The 17,112-nt window shown below is 54.7% G+C and overlaps 1 protein-coding gene across 1 annotated transcript; it reads right to left on the bottom strand.

Annotated features, from left to right (window-relative positions):
- Positions 1–9,047: 9,047 nt before the first annotated feature.
- On the bottom strand, positions 9,048–15,965 carry PERM1 (PPARGC1 and ESRR induced regulator, muscle 1). The gene is made up of 4 exons (XM_049803181.1): positions 15,894–15,965; positions 13,239–15,272; positions 11,318–11,434; positions 9,048–9,515 (listed from the first exon to the last, which is right to left on the bottom strand). Exons 2-4 carry the CDS (start codon positions 15,268–15,270, stop codon positions 9,436–9,438), a joined length of 2,229 nt encoding a protein of 742 aa, XP_049659138.1. The 5' UTR covers positions 15,271–15,272; positions 15,894–15,965; the 3' UTR covers positions 9,048–9,435.
- Between the last annotated feature and the right edge of the window lie 1,147 nt (positions 15,966–17,112).

The raw sequence follows: 17,112 nt of genomic DNA, 5'->3' as shown, positions 1-17,112 counted from the left end.
GGGAAGGTCTCCACAGCCAGGCGCTCTTCTCTCGCTGGGCTTCCCTCCAGGCTGAGGAGCCTGGGGCGTACAAAGCAAGGGGAAGGGTCCTGCTCCGCTCTGCGAAAGGCTGGTTCCCATGTCCTGGCAGGTCCAGAGTTCAAACTTTTCCCCTAAATCTGAGGATGGGGGCAAAGCACAAAAGCGACAGCCTCTGCGGACCCGGAGGAGCAGCGTCCGTGCTGTGCTAAGGAGGGCGCTCTGTGGCTGCCCCGGCTCGGGGAGCCCTGGCTAGGCGACGGCATTGCCCTCCGGAAAATAAAAGGAAGAACAAAAAGCTGGTCAGGCTCCCTCAGATAAAAGGGACGGGGTGTTCAGACGGAGCAGTCACGCAAAGGCCAAAGAAAAGGGCTGGTCGGTGGCTGGATTGGTTTGATCATTTCCCTTTTTACCAGAGCCCTTAGGCTGGTCACTTTGAGGATCCACTGATCCCTGAGAATAGCTGTTAAGCTGAACATTCCCCCATTGAGCTCTGAAGTCTGCCAAGATGCACGAGACATGCCCCATCGTGGTATGTAAGGCTGGTAGCAATAGCTGTGCTCATAGGATTGTCTTCCAGCAAGATCAGAGCTATCTGACAGAGTTGGAGAAAAAAATCCGGGTCTGGGCAGAATGGGATGTTCTTTCCACTTCATGCAAAAAATTCTTCCCTGCCAGTGCTGGCTCCAAACCATGGTGGTGACCTGCAATATTGTGATCCTGACACCTTGGCAGTTGGAATCGAGAAACGTGCTGCCAGCAAATATGCCAAGTGGCTTGTGTTTACCAAGGTCTTCCCTGGAAAGGATGCCCTAGATTCCTCTTATGGGACTGCGTCCTTTCCTCCCATCCCTCTGCGCATTACTGGGCTCACACTAAACGCTGTCTGTGACTATCTAGGTAGGGAGGGAAGGAAGAAAATTCACTGTAATCCAAACTGCAGTACAGCCATAACTTCCCAGTGATCAGAGCAATGCCAGTGTGGGCTGCAATCTCTCTCTTCCCCCCTCCAGAGCAGCAGTAAGACCAGGACACAAACAAGAGGACAGAGTCTCAGTGGTATCGTTTTCCAGCCTCTTAGGCCAGATCCTGTAGCACATAGAAGGTCAGCAGCAAATCCAAATCTTTTTACCTGAAGCTCCAAATTCTTAGCTTTTGTTCCCTAAAGACGCTGCAAACCAAACATATTAACAAAATCTCTATTTTCGTTCTTTTACTGGTGCAAACAAAACAATCCAGGAGCTCTTTGTACTTGAATATCTATGTATTATGTTGTACTTACTTTTTTTTTTTTCAGAAGGTATCCAACAAAGTTTACATGCAAGGTTTGAGTGGATTATATGTATTTAATGTGTAAATGTGGTTGAGTTGAAGATCTATTTAATTTTCTAGCTGTGGATGACGTTCAGTACTGTAGAATGGGCAGCTCTCTGCACATTCGTGTGTGTGTTGGTTTGGGTCTTCTAGCTGTTATTGTTTTGTTTCAGGTTTACTCTCATTTTGGGAAGATTTGTATCTAATAACTTAACCCCAAAAGGATCTATTTATTCAGAACAAAATTGCACTAGGGAACATGAGAAGCACATAGTATGCTGGGAGGCAGCCACGCTCGTGAGCTCCTATGAACACGTTGACTTTGAAGATGGTCACCATGATCTTTTTAATTGGGTTTCAGCAGTGATATCTGCAATGTATCAAAAGCGAAAAGCCCCTCCCTATTGCTGTAAAAGTTCCCTGGTGGATTTCTGTGAGACCGGACAATTGCAATACACATTCTTCTGGAATACCTTCTTTTCTTCTCTCTTTCTTTGCCATTATCTGGTTTAATGGAGGTGGTTTTTTGGCCGTCGCTGCTGTCCTTTCCAAAGCCCTTCCTCCCTTGAGGACTTACTCAGGGACCCTGGGTCCGGGAGAATTTCCAGAGTGCTGACTCTCTCTCGTTCAGGTCAGGCGCTTGTAAACACCTAATCCTAGAGCAAAGTCTCCCCAGCGCTTGTCAGGCAACGAGACCTGGCTAGAGGTTTAATGCCAAAGCTAATCAGACTTTGCTTCGGCCCTGTGTCTTGGAAAGGCGCTCTGGAAAAGCCAGTCGGTGGCTCCAAATGGCTCCACGCACTTCTGCAGCCGGGAATGCCCGTGCCGTGCTGTGGCTTGGGATGGACTGTGCTGTCTGCTCCCTAGCCTGGGGGAAACCTGGGTGAACTGGGTGGGACGCACTGGCATACTCCCAGGTATGGAGCTGAGCCCTCCACGGGCTGCCAGATAGTGGGGGGGTTTGGGTCCATTTTTGCCATTTTGTCAGTCTGACCTCACTTCGTGGCAGCCGCTTTTTAAGAAAGCCAGTTGGGAAGGGGAGCTGGCCACAGCCGGGGCTTGCTTGGCAAGGAAAGACCATCCTGAGGACTGCATCCAGATGCCTGGAGGCCACTTCTGTCTCTGCATCTGCTCTGGGCAGAAAACCAGGTGTCCCGGCTGCTTCTGCAGGGTTATTCTGCAGAGAAGACCAGCGAGGAACTGGATACGGCCCGTGGTTTATAATCTCTTAGGGCTGGGAGCAGCAGGGCAGGCAGAGGGCTTGCCCTCTCAAGCACGCTGCTCCACGCAAGACAGCAACCCACAGCAGCGGCTGCTGGAAGGTGCTGGCGCTTGGAAAGATGGCAAGTGTTTGTGCTGCAGCCAGAGGTGCTCAAGAAACGGAATAACCAGGCAAGAGGTAGATGTGTTGGCCGCGGAAGCCCGGCGTGTCCGTCCCCCGGCGAGCATCTCTCCCAAGCTCCGATGTCACCATCACGTCGATCGGTGACAGTGACACACGCGTGCACCGGGCCACCAGTAGCAAGACGCGAGACCCTGGTTTCAAAACGCTGCAGAGATGTGACGCAGCTTCTAAAGCAATTTTTGCCCTGCTCCCAGAGTGGCAGCTTTCCTCCCCGGCTACATCTGGGCTAAATTTGTCGCTCTCTCAAATGCTGCCCTTTCAACATGCAGGCTGCTCATTTCTCACGCTTCCAGCACGCCTTTGTACGCAGCTGCCGTGGTCTGTTCGGCTCTTATTTCGGGTCCTGAACTCCATCTCCGTTTTCTTGTGTCTGTGCCTGAGTTATTGCCTGGTTCCTGCAGTACTTCTGGGGCAGAGTGTAGCTACTGCCAGCTACTGCCCGGCGCAGAACATAGCGTTTCGGGATGAAATGCGAGCGTGCCCTTAGCAAATGGGCACCCTCAGGGGCTTGCACCAACAGAGAGGAGGGTTGTGGGTGTAAACAGGACCTGAGTGTCCCATCCCAGAATGCTGCTGTCCAGTTGACCACTACGGCCAGGTCCCTGCTATTTCTTCACTGCTACCCTGTAGGAATTAAGGACTGTGGTAACGAATCGCCGCTGAAATGGTTACACAGCCCCTGCCGTGCAAGCAGCTAAAGGAGTTTTACTTACACCCTTTCCCAGCTGGATTTGGCTCCCGTAGCAGAAGCACTTCTTCCTGCTCTCCCTCTATCTGTCCCTACTTTAGAAGGTTGTACAGCTTTGCCAAGCTGGTATAATTAATGCAGAGCAATTTGTGTGTGTGTACAAGCCCTAAAAAATTTCCAAACCAGCCCCCATAAGCATCAGATCGGTCAAGACCCACACCCAAGCTCCTGGTTTCCCTGTTGAGCCATCGGTTTTGGGGGCCCTGGGTTTTTCCCTGATGGTTTCCTATCCAGATGCTGAAATGGGTGGCTCCGTAGCAGGGAACAGGGCTGTGTTTGTGAGCTCTGTTCATGGACACCTGCCCTGTGACCGTGAAAACCCCCACTCTCTTGCTTTTCCTCCAACCCATTTCTCAGCAGATTCGGGATTTTAAAATAGAGGGCTTAATTAAAGCGGCACTAGCCACCTCAGCGCAGGTTGCATTAAAACGGAAACGGTAGTACCTGCAAACACACAAAATACCTCCCATTTCCTGAAAAATGTGTTCATCCTTCACAGCCCGGCTGCGGCAGAAACCAAGGTCTGAACCAGGTCACCCACAAACTGCAAGCCCGGTGCTCTGGAGCTGCCAGCAAGCCTGTGCACATCCCGCTGCTCAGCTCGGTCACAGGATAGCTGCATCTTTATTCACAGAGGCAGATGAAAGGCATGAGATGACACTAGCTGCCAACAATTCACTCTCTGACAAATGATCTCTCCACCCTCCCCCAGTCCCTCCCAGTGCTAAGAGTCCTGAATGAGGTCCCCCCACTTGGGAAACCATAGCTGGAAAACCAGAGCGGTGCTGGAAACACCACGGGCTGCTCTATTTCTCTCTGCTTTCTGATTTCCAAGCCACAATTTCAAACTCCATTTGCTCAGAGAATGAACAGCAGAGAGGTGTTCTTAAAAAAAGAAAGTGGAGCCTGTGACCTGCTCCTTTGGCTCCAGGAGTTTGGAGAAAAAGCCCCCGTAACTGAAGACAAGGTGTAGCTGCAGCAGATCCCGCTCCCTTGCTGAGCGTGGACTTGCCGATCTTTTTATTGCATTTACGACGACACTTGAGGTTTGGGTATTCCTTGGTGAGCATTTCGTATGAACGTGTCTCTTCCCGTCGGCTGCCTGTGAGCGGCTGTCTGAAACCGCGGCTGAGGTTGGCGAAGGACCCGCTGGGCAAACCTGCTCCCAAAACCCAGCACCTTCCTTGCAGAGAGAGAGCCCTTAGTCCCCTGAGGAGCTGAGGATGTGCAGGATTTGCTCTAGTCTGCGATGAGCAACTCCCTCACTGCCCTGTGGGTGGAGGAATCCACCAAAATATGACATGCTCTCAGGGCTGACGGACCTACCGACCAAAGCAACTGGCATTTCTGTTCAGTCCTAGATAAGAGGGAGGTCACTGCTCCCTCTGCTCTGCCCGCTGCCTCCCTGTGCTGGCACTCCTGCCTCTGGCACAGCACCACGAGCCCTCAGAAACCTCCAAATTGCGGGGAGAAGACAGTCACGACTCAGAAATGGGCTGGCAGAAATGTCCACGGGAAGCTTTGCTCTGGTTTTATTAGAGAGAGAGAGAGAGAGAGATGAAGCAAAACCAAGAGCGAAGGAGCTGCTCTGGCAAAAGTGACTGCTGCAGAAGAGGGGAGAGAGACGCAGCCTTCTTCCAGGCTGGACTCCGGCAGCCGGGTGGCACATAACGTATCAAGGCCAGCTGAAATATGGAGGCAGTTCTTCAGGGTGCACCTGCCTGACTTTTTCATCTGCTTGGCAAGACGAGGTGTCAGATGTGGGAGCTATGTACAAGGCGAAGCGGGGTGGGATGGCACGGGTCCCACCTCCGGCGCTGACGCTCTCTTTGGTGAAGGGAAAACAGTCTCACGGCAGCAAGGATGCACCGAAAAAGGTCGTTTCTATTGTGGTGGCCGCTGCTATTGCAAAAGACGGTGAGCTCTTGGCTCTTCCCTTCGGGGTGAGATACGGGCAAGATGACCTCGCCATGGAGGGAGAGGAGAGAGCTTAAAAGGTTGGAGAATAAACCAAGCGTTAAAATTGCAGGCAAGTCCAGGCTGGTTTCCTTGAAGGACACTAGAGACGCTGCTGCTTGACTGAGCACAGTAGACAATCCCAGAGCTGATCTCCTGATACCAATAAGATCTTTCAATATTTCCTTTTGCTTCTCCAGGGGGCTGAAAACACCTGTCTTCTGAAATACGGACCTCGTCCGCTCCTTCCAGGAGAGATCAAAAGGAGCGTGAAATGCACCTACAGCCTGATGGATCATCTGGCACCTGTGGTAACTTTTAGCAGGAGGAGGTGCTGAATCACATTTATGTCTCCAAGGCCGAGCTCTAAAGGATCAGACACCGATTATCACAGATAGGCACTCACTGGTAAAGGTGACAGGCACCTCGTGTCACCTACAGCATACCACGAGTACTGAACTCTCCTGGGAGGAAACTTAGCACGACTTTCCGAACGCTAGGATAGAGGCTTTAGGAGAGTGAGATATACCCCGTGTCCCTCGGAGTGGGAAAAGAGGCGTTCGGTGCCACCGTGCCTTTCCCAGCTCGAGCGGGTCAGGGAAAGCCAGGACGCTACCTGTCCCACCCCGAGGGCAGTGTTTGAGCTCACGTGTGGACTGGGACACTGGGAGTGCAGAGCATTACCCACCATTCCCACTTCTTCCAACACCTAGGTCTGATTCCTTTCTGGATCGTACCTGGTATTACTACTTGCACCCAAACCACTCCTAAACTAGTTGTCTGCCCAGCAGCTTTCCTGCAGCCTCCCGTCCATGCCATGCTTGCCCTGTGCCGTTCAGGAAAACTGACAGTAGTCTCTGACTGTAGCCTGACCATCCACAAGCAGCAGAACAAGTTGGCTTCCTGCAAAACCCATGCACAGAGTCAAGCAATGGCAGCAAGAGAGGACACACAAGTCTCTTCCCAGCAGTGATTTAGCAGCTGTACATTCACGGTAGAGTTCTCCAGCCCAGCCTCAACTGACTCAGCTTCCTCATTCCTCTCAAGATGCCCAGGCAGTGAGCTGAGCTCGCAGCACCCCCGTTGCAGCAAACATCTGCAGTTTTGGCTTGTGGGGAGCAGCTGAGAACAAAACTGCTTCCCCAGGGAAGATGAAGTCCCCAAAGCAAGGGCATCGCTTAGGAAAGATCCGGCTGACGTGGGTACGTGCAGACTCCCCACATCCCAGCACAGAGTCTTGCCCCATCCGAACCTCCCTGGAGGGGCTAATGTCATCAAAAGTGCCTTCAACATTATGGTTTCTGGCCAGAAACTCTGCCAGTTCCAGTGAGATCTTCAGGCCAACTTTGCAATCCCTTAGACATTGAGACAAACCAGAACAGCTTTCCCAACCATTTTGCCCAATATTAAATTCAGTGACTTTCAGCACAATCATTTATTAACTGCCAGCACTGCACCTGGGAGTGCTGTACATGGCTGGGAGGGAAATTAACTGTTCCTGCACCTGCAAAGTGAAGGGAAAACATTATTTCCTCCAGATTTGTGTGAGAAGGCTAGAAAACACAAAATCTGAAAAATTCAAGCCAAGCAAGAAGTTAGCGGTGACCGTTCAGGATTTAGCCATGTCCCTTACCCTGGGGGCTTCACTCTGCATGAGGAATTAGGCAGAAAGAGCAAGAGCCCCCTGAGACAGGAGCTGGCAGTCCCAGAGACCCCCTCCTTTCAGCAAACCTGTCTGCTGCCCTCCTCTGACCTTCTTCTGCTTTGCTTAGCTCAGCGTGACAGTCTCCCAGGAAAGCCCCACGTAATGAAAAAATTGCCTGATTCCTCCAGCTGGTCCCCCATTACCCACCCGCCATGCTAAGGCTTGCTGTATTTCCACCTGCCACCGAGAACGTGGGGAGCTCTTAATGGATTATGGCCGGATAAACAGTAAAACTGAGCATATGCGAACGCTTCAGCCTCCCCTGTGCCTGCTCAGCGGAGGGAGCGAGGTCTGCTGGGCAAATCTTTCCCAGCCTGAGGCTGCGGTGCTGGGCGGTCCTGGATGCGGCTCAGACTGGAGAGCTTGGTCGCATCGAGGGCTCTGGGGAGGGCAGAGGCCACGAGGATCGATGGACCGAACCCGGGAGCTGCTGCTGGGCATTGACTTGCGCTCACTGGTCTGTTCAGGGGGCCCCGGGAGGAGCAGGCTGGAGGGCTGGCAAGAGCCCACGTCCCTGCATACACTGTCCTCCGGGGCTCCTCAACCAGCACATCAACTCCTACATTTTTTCTAGCAACAGACACGTAATGGATTGATTTCTCATCCTTTAAAACTCAGTACTCATTCAATAGTTTCACACACAAACAATGTGGACACAGGAACGTACACAGAAGTATTACACGAGATAGATCTTTATTAGAAGCTTCCAGCATATTTTATCTGTTCTCCTCCTCCACAAACCTCCTCGTACTGGGTATACAGCTACTATAGTCCATATAGAGCCTGTACATCTCTCTCTCTTGCTACGTACCGCTACATATCTCACTGTACAATTGTACAGTGTGCTCTCATCAGCAATAATACGTGGTCTTAAGTACAGCCCCACACACATTAAAATTGCATGGCACTCTGCATTACAAGGAAAGAGCTAAACCTCTTCTCTCTCATTGCGTGAGACAAACATTGCCACAGACTGTTTCTGTAAAAGCTCATAGGCAGATCCGCACAGGTATTCTGGGCAGAATTCCCCCAGTACCTTTGTGGATCTGGTCCCTAAGTGCTTAACAAATCTCACATTCGTGCTGTTATCAGACTTGGGAGTGAAGAAAACCCCTCATGAATAATGCCCTTGAGTGATCAGGAAGGCACTAGAGACAGGGAAGAACCTGAACCACTTCCTTTCCATTTTTCATCCCACCTTGCATTCTGGGTCCTCTCCAGCCCTCTCCAGCCCCACAAGTTTACACACTCGGCCACGGCACCTCCTCACTCGACATCTCCTCCCAGTCAACTCCCTGTCTCTAGGACGGGAGGCAGTGGAGGCACCAAGTCATACATCTACACCCTTCATCTGGTGATCGTCAGAGCCAAACATGGTACACGTACTTTTTCCTCCTCTCCAACATGCTCCTGTCCTTGTCGGGGCTCTTTCCTGAGGCTTCCCTGAGCTCATCCCCTTTCCCTGCTGTCCCTGCAGCCCCTTCCATCCCGCGCAGCCTCCTGCAGGGCAGCTTCCCCGCTGCCCCTTCTGGCTCTGGCTGCGTGACACCGGCCCGTCCTCTGCCCACGGGAGTGAGATGTGTCCTTGCAGTGGGTTCTCCTCACCCACGGGGACAGACATCACATCCGCAGCTCTGGCTTAGCAGGGCTGAGGTGGCCACATGCAACAGAAACCTTATCTCAGGCTCCTGAACCGTTAGACCGAGCCGTGACTTCTTGGAGTGAAATCCAAGAGGATGAGTCCTCCCGCAGTGAGCCAAACCGGTCATGGGAGACCTGAGCCTTGCCAAGTGAGCGGCCCCTCCATCCCTCTTTAGCTCTTCCCCAAAGTTGTCTCCTCTCTTCCTTCACAGATCCCCCAACCCTTTCATAGGAACGAAGCACTTTCCTGGTTTCTTTTGCTCTCTCCTCCCTCCACTACCTCAGCGCCTTCCTTTGCCACCGGGTGATCGCAGCAGGGAGGACGGACAAGCAGCAGCCTGGAACAGACACTGTGACTACTCCTAGGAGATAGCACAAGTATGCAAGAAGTGTGCAAAGAAAGACCAGAGCCAGCCCGCACCGGGCTCCTCTTCTGTCCAGTACAGGTACAAACTGCCTACCGTATTGAAAATGACTGTCACCGGAAAGATCCTGCTTCCTGTGACATCTTGTCCCGTTTAGGGATGGGTCCAGAGCAGTCTTGGTGCTGGGATCCAGGCTTCTCACACTGCCCAAGAACAAAGTCCCCAGCCTCTGCCTCCACCGTCCTCGCCTGTCCTCGGGAAGCACCTCTGGTGTGTGCTGAGCCTAGGTCCGAGACTGTCCTTCTCTGACCTGCCTTCGGAAGTAGCGGATGGCAGAAAGCGTGCCAAAACTTGCCAGGAACACTGGAAAAGAGCCCAACACATTTCCACGGTGAGTCTGGGTGCTCCTTCCAAACCCGAAGGTCTTTTTCCAAACTTGAAGATCACAAGCTACTTGGCTCACTGGGGTCCATGGGACCTTGGGAGGTCGCTCCCCTCCCTTTCTCAGACCCCTCCTGCCTTTGCTCTTCATCCCCACCACACTCTGCCTGGCCGACCACATCTAGTCCTACAGTTTGGGCACACGGCTCACACCACCGTTTCACAAGAAACATCTGTTTTTAAGGGAAACGCAACACAGACTTCGTGCGTGTGGTAGAGAAGGGTGGTGGTTAGACATACAGGTTCACGTGGAGATCTAATGGGTCTGATCTCAGATGAGAAGGCCACAGGAGGAAATCTCACCAGGGCTTCAGGGCTTCCTTTTCTACTTCTGTTTGGACCAGGAAGATGCCAAGAAAAATACCATTTTGTGGGTTATCTGTGGATACTCTGATCCCAGCCAAAAGCAGAAAATACCCAAAACCCAGAATCAGAAAATGCAGACACAGAAAAAATAATTAATGGAGGTTTGTACACAGAATCAAGCTCTTCTCTGTACTTTCAGCTTATGTTTTTAGCTTGGCTTATGAGAGAGGTCAGATTCCCCGATCTGTTCCCAAGCAAAACCGGGAACCCAAGCCATGCCTTTGGACTTCCCAGTTTAAATTCTGGCTTGATTTTGATTTATGTGTTAGAGCCTGGGACATAAACAGGGAAATCCAACTTGTTAGAACCTAAAATGCCAGAAGAGAACTGCCTGTCCAGGATGTCACACTGTCTCTTGCTCACCTCCCCTCCTCCCCAGGGTGCTTACTCCACGCTGGGTTGTGCAATCCCGAGGGCACGAGGCCCATATCCCGCTTTTCACACCCTCTCTGAGGCCACATCTACCGTCTAATACTAAGAAGGCAAGGAGGAGCAGGCCAAAAGCTCCTTGTGATGATTGCACCGAGCAACTTTAGCTAATGAGCTATTCTCAGGCCGGGGTGTCAGCTTCCTACGTGACCTTAGCGGGGAACATTCCTCTCCTGGACAAGCAGCGGGAAGCCCTGGCCTCGGCATCTCACCCCGTGGCGAGGTTCTCGCCGGTGCCCACGGGCTGGACCCCGCGTTCGGCTGCTGCACTCGCTGTCCCGCACCCTGCTCATCCAGCGACCTGCAGCCCTTTGGGCCACGGCTCAGCTAATTCGTGTTGCCCAAGTTTCCTCTCTCCCCCACCGGTTATTCAAAATGCTGTGGTTGGAGAGGAGAGGAACTGCCAGAGCTCCATTTACTTGCAGGACTCGGTGCACCAGGATAATACTTCGGCTAAGCTGTATTTAGAAAAAAGATTATACCTTTACAGCACATTAGAAAAATACGTGCTTTTGTTCCAGCTGAGATGAGGGAGTATAAACCTGCATGCTCAAGGTCCCGATTCGGCTTCTAGCCAGCAGGGATCCTAAAGAAGCCTCTCTTCCCCTGACACATCGGTACTGGTCCCTGTCAGAGGCTGGATGGAGTGGGGCCAAAGCTAGGAATACAGACTTGTCCTACGGCTCAGTTCAAGTCAGCAGTCACTTTGTGAGGGGAAAGGACAACATAAGTGAGCAGGAATAAGGACTGCCACTTCTATAGGAGAAAGAAGGTATTCGAAAGTAGCAGGACACTTTGGAAAAGCAGGAAAATGATTGCATTTTCCCACAGGCAGTGTGAGGTGTCTTAGCATCCCTGCCTTTCTCCCTGCCGTGTCTTCCACGAGATCCTTCCCACCCCTCTCCCGCTAGGCTGGGCACCGTACGTACTGGTCTTCCAGGCATCTGGAGCCTGCAGGTCGGAGGTCTTCACTGCCCAGGACGCAAAGGCACAGAAGACGAGGCACATGTCTTTGTGGGTCAGCGCCAGCGGAGCCTCGGGCCTCCCTGCAAGAAGAAGAGTACGAGGCTTGGGGTTTTACGAAGCCTGCTCTGCCACAGCAGGCTCCAGTCCCTCTGGGGCAGCGAGTCCCTTGCACTCCCAGAGAAATACATCTTTGTCACATTTTCCCTCCCAGAAGGCCTTTTTTCCACCATTGGCCAAGTCAAACCTGTCTATTTAGGACTCAGGTACGTTTCCTAAGGAGAGGGGCACGTTTTTCACCCTTCTCAGTTTTACACTTTATTAAGAGCCTGAGACAAATATTTTTTAAGGCTATCCATGGGTCTGAGAGGCACAGCCAGCAGACACGCTGCCTCCAGGACCTCTGACTGCCTCACCACCTCCCTGCAGAGGTTCTCAGCCCACCCCTGTGTGGTGGCTGGAAGCAATTCTGGGGAGTAGGTTTAAGGAGAGAGCAATTCCTGGTGTGGCTGCAAATGCACTGGGGCTGTAGGCAGGTCCCTCTGGGCAAGGTCCCCTTCCTGCAAGATGATGCCCCGAGACACGTGCAGCTCTAAGACCACACATATGCCCCCGAGAAGCACCAGTGCTCAGCATCTCTCCACGGATCCCGCCTCGCTCCCACCGCCTGCTAGGGCCAGGGAGGGAGACAGCCCTGAGTGCTCTGCATTTCTTTCTATGCTGGAGTTCCAGTCTGAAGACATGTTGCAAGAGTGGGTTATTTTTGCTCCTGTGTTTATTTGATCAGGCTTTTAATTAAAGCTGGCTTATTAATTAGCTACGACCCTGGCAAAGGGGTTTTTCTCTGTGCAAACAGACTGGAAGCTCTATTTTGTGGCACCCTTTGGGATGACTCATTCATTGTTTGGTTTTAATATTAACTATGAGGCACTGTGGCTGTAAGCATCATATAAGCTTTAAGATAAATATGCTGGCTGTCCTAGTGGGTCAGATTTGCTCTCCCTTTATTCCTGTTTCTCTTCTGTGCCTCCAGTAGCAGTCAATGTTCAGGTAACCTCTGAGGTCTCTGGAGGGTGTTTTTCAAATCAGCGTGTGTTTTAAAGTCCCCCTCACCTCTTTCAGCTGGGAGCCTTGGACATGTTCCACTCCGTGCACACCTTTTCCCCCACCAATATGAGACTGATTAGCAGCCCAGCTTTAACACGACAGCAGCTCAGCAGCCATTGCCTTATCTCCGAGGCACGAGTTCTTTGGTACAGAAGGATTTTGCTGCTCTGCCTCCCATTCCCTCATCAAAAATACAGGTACGTGGATCTGCAGGCTGTTGGATGGCACTGGGGTGGGGGATTCCTATCTCTACCAGACCTTGCAATAACACCAGCCGTGTTTAATGCAGCTATCCACTTCAGTAAGTTTTCCTTGGCCAGAGTGCAAAAGAATAGATTAGATCCACAGTAGTTATGTCCATTAAGGGGACAACCGAATCAGCTAGGACAGGGACTTTGGACCAGACTGATTTTCAGCCTGTTGCATGCATGCTGGCACGACCACCTCTGCCCCAGGAGTGGGGTCTGTGGGGAGCAAAGCAAGTTACGCACAAAATAATATACCCAGATTCCCCGTCCATGCCTGGGGCAGCACTGGGAGTCAGCCTGCGGAGCCTGGCCGGCAGCACTCGCTTGGCATAGGGACAGCGTGAGCATCACAAGAGAGAGCCAACGCGACACAGCACGTCACGGTGGTGGCTTTAGCCACGTTTCCCCTGCTATAGCCCAAGGGCTTCCCAAGGTGGGAGCAGGGGAGACCACCCAAGGCAAAGGCAACATCTCTACGTGCAGCGGCAAGCCGGGGCTGTCGGGCAGCGGGCAGGGGGTAACGGTGCTTTACCTGTCAGCGCAAGGGCCATGTCCAAACCTTCTGGACGTGCCTGGCCTCTTCCCAGCGGGACGAGGGGGAGCTTCTCTCCGGATCCTCTCCGCACGAGAGCCTGTGGGGCTGGGGCTTGGCCTCTGACGAAATGCATTGGCCTTCTCAGGAGGGATTTCAAAGCCCCCACAGCTTTCTTCATCTCGGAGGCTGGAGCGATTGAGAAAATCCCTCTCCAGCCCACCCTGTTCCCAGGCCTGTCTGGAAAGAAGTGTTCATACACCTCAGGGACCGAGATAACCAGGGAGTCTTTGACTGGAGCCAAGTCGGGATCCTCATTTTGCAGCTGAGCATGGTCCAAGCTGCTGAACTTCTTTCGCTTCCTGTCTTTACCCTTGACTTTTTTCCTGTTTCCTTCTGGTTCATTGAAAAAATATTCGTACAGTTCAGGCAAGGAAATTTCCCTTTCCAAGCGTGTTTCCTCCCCCTCCACCGAGCCCCCCATTCCTTCTTCTTCCCCTTGGGAGTCACAGAAAAAATAGTCATACATCTCGGGCCAAGTCACATCCAGGGTGTCTGCCCTTGCAGAGGCCCCAGCTGCAAAGTAAGGGGGGCCCAGCTCCCTGGGGGTCTCAGCTGCAGGCTCCCCATAAGCTCCTTCAGCAGCATCCCCTCCACAAGCTCCCACGCTCTCGAGACGGAGAGGCTTCCCCGGTGCCTCCTGGCACGCCGCTCCCGGAGGAGCCGCGGCTCCGCCGGCAGGGACCATCGGCACATTATCGCGTATATCCAAGCCACCAGCCTGCCCTGGCTTTGAATATTTGGTGGTCTTCGCCTTCCCCAGGGGCTGTGCCCCCGGCTCCTTCACCTTCTGCTTCGGGGAAGTGCTCACAGCTGGATCGCCCTCATCCGTGCCAGGGCTGGGCACCAGCCGTTTGCTCTCCCCTGCCTCCTCGCTTCCCAGCTTCACCGGAGCCGGCTTGGCCGCCTTCTCCTTCCCTTTGCTCTTCCGTGAGGACACCGGTGAGCTTAAAGGTGCCTTCACGGGTACGCCAGTCCCCTGCGCTGCAGCCCCCGCAGGTTCCCTGTCGCCTTGGGCCGCCTCGACGGCACCGGCTCCGCGTTGCTTGCGGCTTTTTCTCAGCTGTCCTGGCACCTTGCGCCTCACAACGTCCGGAGAGCCAGCCGGGGAGCTGGGCTCGGCGCCCGATCTCTCCCCGCTCGCCTCTTCCCGCGCCGGGCAGCCGGGTGCTTTGGGCGCAGTCTCCAGGGCTGGGCTCGGAGGGTGGTCACGCAGGGGTCCCCGTAGCCCGGGCTCCGAGCGGGAAGAGCCGCTAGGACTTTTCCTTGCCAAACCCTCCGGGGAGGCAGCCGGTGCCGGCAAGCTGCCCTGCACCGGAGCCGCCGGCTGTGCCTCCCCCAGGCTGCCACGGGGCCGTTGCCCTCCCGCGTCCCCTCTCCGTTCAGGGGCACTTGTTCCAGCGGGGTGGCTGGGAGGCTCCGTGGCTTGACCGCCGCTGGCTGCCGTTTTCTCCGACGCCGGTGCCGCTGCTTCACGTGCTGTGTCCTGCCCCGGGCTGCCCTCGGCTGTGCTGGCAGCCGAGCCGGCATTGGCAGCCGCGGGGGGACAAGGGGGCTGCCTCCCCTGCGCGCTGGGCATCGGAGCGGACGAAGGGCGGCCGGGTTCGCCGCTCTCGCACAGAAACCTGCTAACCGAGCCCAGGTCTGCTTCGTCCTCGCTGCCCGAAAGAAGCTCCGGCAAGGAGAGGTGCCCACCGGCGGGCCAGCACGGGGAGGCGTCTCCGGGCACCCCACGTGGGGCAGAGGTTCCCGTGCCAGGCCCTGGCTTGCTGCCCACCCTGACCGCGATCTGCCCGTTTGCGCTGGCCCGGCAGTCCCTCGCCGGCACGCCGTCCCCTTGTTCAATGTCACTGAGACACTGCTCCTCGGCTGTGGCCAGGGCGGCCGGTGCTAGGTTGCATTCCTCCGACACCAAGAAGAACTCAGCCCAGTCCCTGTCGTTCAGCTGGATGCTGTACTCGAAGTTATCCATGCCTGCAGCAGCAAAGCAAGGGGAGGGGGCCGGAGAGATCAGGGCGTGAGGAGGGGGGCACCAGCATCAGCAGACATAGCTGAGGTGTATGCCCCTAATCCTTTCCCCTCCCAGGGTTCCTGCCCTGCTTCTCTGTCATCCGCATTCACTCCTCCTCACCCGTTTCCAGCTGAAATCAGTGGGAGGCGAGGGCAGCTCCTGGCAGATTCAGCAGGACAGGGATAGCCGTGTTGGACCATAACCCAACCGGCACAGTGAGAGAGACCACCGCTACCCGCCTTGGGTCCCTTCTGCCTCTGCTCCCCGAGCACAGACAGCAGCACAGAAAGTTCGGGATTCTCTCCACAGCAGCATCACACCTCACATACCCCTTTCCTACTCCTTTTGCTTACAACCCATTCAAAAATGTGGGGGATTTACGCTCTCGAGCATTCCTGCTGCCACAGCATCGTGCATGACGGTAGCATGAAGCACAGTCCAAACGAGGACATTTCAGCAAGCCACGGCAGCCTCCTTCCATACCTGTGGCTTTTGGGGAGGGAAGATGCAACAGAGCCCAAAACCAGCAGGGGGGATCCGGCGGTAGGAAAAGAAGCAGAAAAGATCACAAAGCTGCACCCTACCTGTACCACAGCCTAAGCTGGTGATGGAGCCATTCAAAGAGCCACGCAGGAAAATCCTCCCGGCACAACATGATGCCGTACCCTTGACGGGGGCAGAGAGCTCGGCTCCAGCACGGATCCATTCAGAGGCTAAAAATAGACACCCCCCCCCCCCCCTCTCCCTCCCCAGTGTGTCACTTGAGATGGGAGTGTGATGGGTTCCGAGAGGGCAGGCCCATATTTAGAAGCTGGCAGGGAAGATGTGAGGGTGGCAGCCAACGCATTTCTGTCCCACAGCCTTTGGGGTATCTGGGACCGCTCCCGATGCTCCCCGCTCGCTTCTGCCTTCTGCCTGGGGTTGCTCGGTGGGATGGCCGGCAGAGAAGGGGTCCAGGGCCAGGCCACAGAGCTCCCAGCCTTTAGTACAAGGAGGAGCATGACGTCTGGTTGGCAGTGACCCTTCTTTTTTTTCAACGTACCCACCTCTTCGCCTCAGACTGTAGGTTACCCGTTTCTCGGGGCGACAAAACCGTGCCTCAGGGGTACCGTTCGCCTGTTGACGGCGCTCCTAGGGCACCTACCGCCAGCCTACTGCGGATTTACACCAAAAGATCGCAGCCAGCGTGGCGGTCTTGCGACAAACCTTGCGTGGTGCCTGGCAGCCGTCCCACGCCGCCCAGGAGCATCTGGCGTGGGTGGCAGTGGGAGAGAGGTTGGAGTCTCAGGATGAGCCCAGCACGAGGGAGTTACAGGGGAAGCGACCGGCTGAGGGTGGCCGGCCGGGTCAGCAACCGGGGCCAGAAATAGCCCTCAGCTCCTGCGAGTCCCGGAGCCTGCCTCCCACCGCATGCCCTCCCCTGTCCCGGGGGGGCCAGAAATAGATGCCCTGAAGTAGCTGCCTGCAGCACAGCGCCCAGGAGCCGGAGTCCAAGCCCAGCTCCAGCCCCTGCTGCCCAAGGGCTCCGACCACCCCTGGTGTCACCGGGCTGCTGGAGATGCCAAACCGGAGATGGCGAGTCGTGTAGGTGATAACGTGCGCCAAGAGGGACCCACGTGCTCCGCAACCGCCTCGGGGGTCCTCGGCAGGGTCGGGGTGCCAACCCTGCCGCACTACGTGCTCCAGGGAGCCCGGGGACCCTTGCCCTGCCCTGCCAAGCACCCACCATCCTGCGGGAAGGAAGCTCCCCGTCGTGGCTGCCGCCACGCACTGCACTGCCGGGGAGCGAGCCAGAAGCACGCA

Source organism: Accipiter gentilis, chromosome 1 (genome assembly GCF_929443795.1).
Source record: "Accipiter gentilis chromosome 1, bAccGen1.1, whole genome shotgun sequence".
Taxonomy (NCBI): Eukaryota; Metazoa; Chordata; class Aves; order Accipitriformes; family Accipitridae; genus Astur; species Astur gentilis.
The sequence above is the reverse complement of the archived record's forward strand: the minus strand, read 5'-3'. Positions and strand labels throughout refer to the sequence as shown.